This window comes from Arvicola amphibius, chromosome 9, assembly GCF_903992535.2.
Source record: "Arvicola amphibius chromosome 9, mArvAmp1.2, whole genome shotgun sequence".
NCBI lineage: Eukaryota > Metazoa > Chordata > Mammalia > Rodentia > Cricetidae > Arvicola > Arvicola amphibius.
The window spans coordinates 56,601,732-56,605,977 of NC_052055.2; the positions used below are offsets into that span (position 1 = coordinate 56,601,732).

At 41.7% G+C, this 4,246-nt stretch overlaps 1 protein-coding gene across 1 annotated transcript; it reads right to left on the reverse strand.

Annotated features, from left to right (window-relative positions):
* Positions 1–350: 350 nt before the first annotated feature.
* Positions 351–1,304, reverse strand: LOC119822719 (olfactory receptor 10AD1-like). The gene has a single exon (XM_038342205.1). It carries the CDS (start codon positions 1,302–1,304, stop codon positions 351–353), a length of 954 nt encoding a protein of 317 aa, XP_038198133.1.
* Positions 1,305–4,246: the final 2,942 nt, after the last annotated feature.

Sequence of the window (4,246 nt, forward strand, 5' to 3'; positions counted from 1 at the left end):
AGTGGTTGTTCTTCCCTGCTGGCCAGGGGGGTTCGCCGCAATTTTTCACGCTAATTGCTTTATCTTGAGAAGGATGCTTGACTCCTCTTAGTTAGCGACATAACCCCTATTGCATTGCATTTGCCCCTCCAATCACAAAAACACGTTATCAAGAGAAATCAAAGAGGCTCAGTCTATGCTGGAATCAAGTCATGAGCCTTAGACATCAGGAAAAATGACTTCAAGGTTTGAGTCTGGTGCCAAGGACGACATAAATGTTCTTCTGCAGAGCCCTTCAGCATTGAGCAGTAAGGCTGGAAAAGGGATAAGCTTCTATTTACAGTAGGTTGAACGTCTCCAGGGAATTCAGGCTAGAAAGACTCTGCCTGAGCCAGGTTGCCTCTCCCAAGGGCTCTCTCCATGGCCCCCTTCATTTCCTTGTTGCGGAAGCTGTAGATGATGGGATTGCACATGGGGGTGATGATGGTGTAGAGGAGGGAGAAAGGCTTGTCTTTGTCAGGCCCATGCGTACTGCGGGGATTCATGTAGGAGAACATGGCCGAGGTGTAGAAAAAGATGACCACAGTCAGGTGGGAGGCACAAGTGGAGAATGTCTTCCCCCTACCCGAAGAAGAGGATCTGCTAAGGATGGAGGCCAGGATGCGGGCATAGGAGGTGACAATGAGCACCATGGGGCTGAGCAGCACTACAATGGCATCAAGAAAGATCACCTTCAGGCTGAACTTAGGGTCCCCACAGGAGAGAGTAATCACTATGGGGGCCTCACAGAAGAAGTTTTCTATGTGGTTTTCTCTGCAGAATGGACCTCGAAAAGTCATGAAATCGAGAAGGATGCCATTGATCATCCCAAAGATCCAGGAAGTCAGCACCAGCCTAACACACATCTGCCGACTTATGATCTGGGCGTAGTTTAGGGGGTGACAGATGGCAACATAACGATCATAGGCCATGAAAGCCAAGAGGATGCACTCGGCCACACCCACACCAAAGACCAGATACATTTGAGTTAAACAGGAGGCAAAAGAGACCGTGTGGTTCCTGGTCACCAGATGGATCAACATCTGTGGGATGGTGGTGGTGATGAAGCAGATGTCCAGGAAAGACAGGTGTCCAAGGAAGAAATACATGGGGCTGTTGAGTCTGGGGTCAGTCCAGGTGATGAAGATGATGAGGCCATTCATGGCCATGGCGAGGCTGTAGAGAGCCAGGAAGAGGGTGAAGAGCAATGCCCGAGTAGAAGGGGGACTCTGCTCAAAGCCCACGAGGATGAACTCTGAGACTGTGCTGCTGTTCTGTAGGACCATCCCTTGGAATCTGTTTGGAGAGGGAAAGGGCAGGTGAGTGAACAGTGTATAAAAGTGATCTTCTGGGGCTGGAGAGATGGCTTAGGGGGTTGGAGAGATGGCTCAGAGGTTAAGAGCACTGACTGCTCTTCCAGGGGTCCTGAGTTCACTTCCCAGCAACCACATGGTGGCTCATAGCCATCTGTAATGAGATCTGGTGCCCTCTTCTGACCTGCAAGCATACATACATACAGAACACTGTATACATAATAATAAATAAATAAAAATAAATCTTAAAAAAGAGTGATCTGCTTTGATTTTCTGTTGCTGTGAAAAAGTACTGACTAAAAGCAACTGAAGAAGAAAGGCTTATTTTGGCTATAGGTTATATGTATCCATCATTAAGGGAAACCAAGGCAGGAATTCAAGGTAGACAAGAGCTGAAGTAGAGATCCTGGAAGAACACTGCTTACTGCTTTTCTATCCTTGGTTTTGTGCCTTTGTTCGACTACCTTCTTTATGCAGTCCAAGTGCTCCCAAACAGGGTACTGTCCTAAGGCTGGGTACTCCTGCATCAAGCAACAGTTAGGACAACGCCCCACAAGTTTGCCCACAGGACAAGCTGATGGAAGCAATTCCTCAACTGAGACTCTTTCTTCCCAGGTGTGTTTAGGTTTGCTTCAAATTGACAAAGACAAGCCAGCATAAGAAATTGTTTGGATAACCTACTTCCATAACTATAGACTAGGGGGGATTGAAGAAAAAAGAAAGCAAGTTTAATTACGCTAAATTCTATTAAAGGCACAGAAAATGTCAGGGCAATTGTAGGCTACAGGTATGAACGTCAACCAAGGGCTGTATGTAGGATTTTTGTGTCTACTAGATTGGTCTTGAAATACAATCATCTGTCTCCCCTACCCCTCCCTACTTATATGTAGAGAGAGAAGTTTAAGATTTGCAGCAAAATTGAAGAGAGATCAATGCTTACCTTTAGCCCCCAGATTCTCGTCCACTAATCTCTGGTTGTCTGTTCACTCCCCGTGCCCAACTAACTCCCTGACTGATAATTTCATAGTTTTCTGGACTGTTGAAGTGGTCTTAAATTGGTGGGTTTCTGTTTAGAGACAAACAGGATGGAATGGGATCTAGAACTGCATAACAAACCATTGAATGGCACTTTGATATGAAGACACAGGCAGAATCTGAGAGCGCTCCAAGTGTGAATATGTTTCCCACCAAGAAGAGAGAATTTACTTTTCCTACATAACCTCATTGAGTACACTGTACCGAAACACAGCAAAAACAACCAGGCAACAGTGTTTTGTAAAATTCTAGGATCAGTTTAAAAGTAGGGAGGAAATGGGCATTTTATTAACATAAATCACTTAAGTTTATTGAGAGAAAATTGAAGTTGTACTAATATCCTGAGCTGTTTTTAATGCTAGCTACATGTTATGGTCTTCTAGAGAATTTAAAAACACCCATATGCCAAGGCTGTTTACCAGACCATTAAAACAGTAGGTATTGGGAGGCATTCAGGCATCCATGCATTAAAATTTGAATTAACAAATAGTAATCATAGATGGTAGATAGACAGATAGATAGATGAAGAGATAGATGATAGATTATACAGATAGATGATATATATATGATAGATAGATAGAGAGAGAGATAGATAGATAGATAGAAAGAGAGAGAGATGTGTGTGTGTGTGTGTGTGTGTGTGTGTGTGTGTGTATGTGTGTGTGTGTGTAGTCCAACATGCTGTTTTGATACATGTTTGTATTAGTTTGTATTATGGGATGAATAAAAATAATAACATATCCATTACTCCCCCCCCCCCACACAAATAAATTTTAAACGTTCTCCAGGTGATTTTAATGTGCAGTCAAGCCTGAGAATCATGAAAATAGGTAAAGGTGACAAAAACTAAGGACCTAATAGCCCAGGCTTCTGGCAACTCCACAGGTGAGTCTTTTCCATCCTGTAGCAACTTCCACATTTCCCAAGGCTAGTGAAATTTGTGAAAATATAAATGAGAAGATCTTTTATGTCTTCATAAATCAATCAAGCTATTAAGAACAAGACCTTTGAGAGTACACGACAGATAACTATAACCAAGAGAATGTACTAGCGACGGTGAAACGGACAAAACGAATCATTATGGAATAGAAATTAGTGCTGCATTCAGAGGGGCACACCACAGCCAAGTGGTGCTCACTGCTGGGGAGAGAGAGAGAGAGAGTCACTTTCCCTTAAGGGTGTGGTCTGGCCTCTCATTAGGAAGTACATGAACATCGCAAATTCGAGCTGATGGGCTGACTTTTTTTTTTTAAAGGACAGAAAGTACAGGAAGCAAGGGATTGGGAAGTGGGCAGCTCTCAGAGGATAAAAGCAGGGAGCTGAAGGAGAATATGATTAAAATACATGGTATGAGATCCTCAAAGAATTAATCAAAATATATTCATTCCTTTAATATGGAAATCATTTACCATTTGGGATGTTCAAGGACTTGGATTTAAACCCTGGCTCCTCACTTTACCAACTGTGTAATTTAAGTTATTTCTGTTACTAGGTTTTAGTTTCTTCATCTCCCAAAACAAAAAAGAAAAATAACAGCTTCAATACTATTAGATTAACCTGAGGGCAAAATTAATAAGTCATATGAAATTTTTGAGACAGTGCTTAGCACATGACATTACAGAAACTGACTAAATGGTACATGGATCCATTTAAAATTTTTACTCAAATAAATTAAGTATCAGGTAAGAATCTTTATACACAAAATTGTATGTCCCAGCATTATTTGTAGAGAGAAATTTAGGAACTATCACATGGGAACTGTTACTTAGAAAAATGAATGAAATATTTTGTAGTTATTAAAACTTTATTTATGAACCCATGATAAATATATAATTAAAGTGAAACAAAAAGCAAAACATACATCAGTGTATGTGGAATAT

Excerpts from the sequence above, each read along its gene's own strand:
- LOC119822719 (XM_038342205.1), bottom strand. The coding sequence starts at position 1,304 with ATGGTCCTACAGAACAGCAGCACAGTCTCAGAGTTCATCCTCGTGGGC.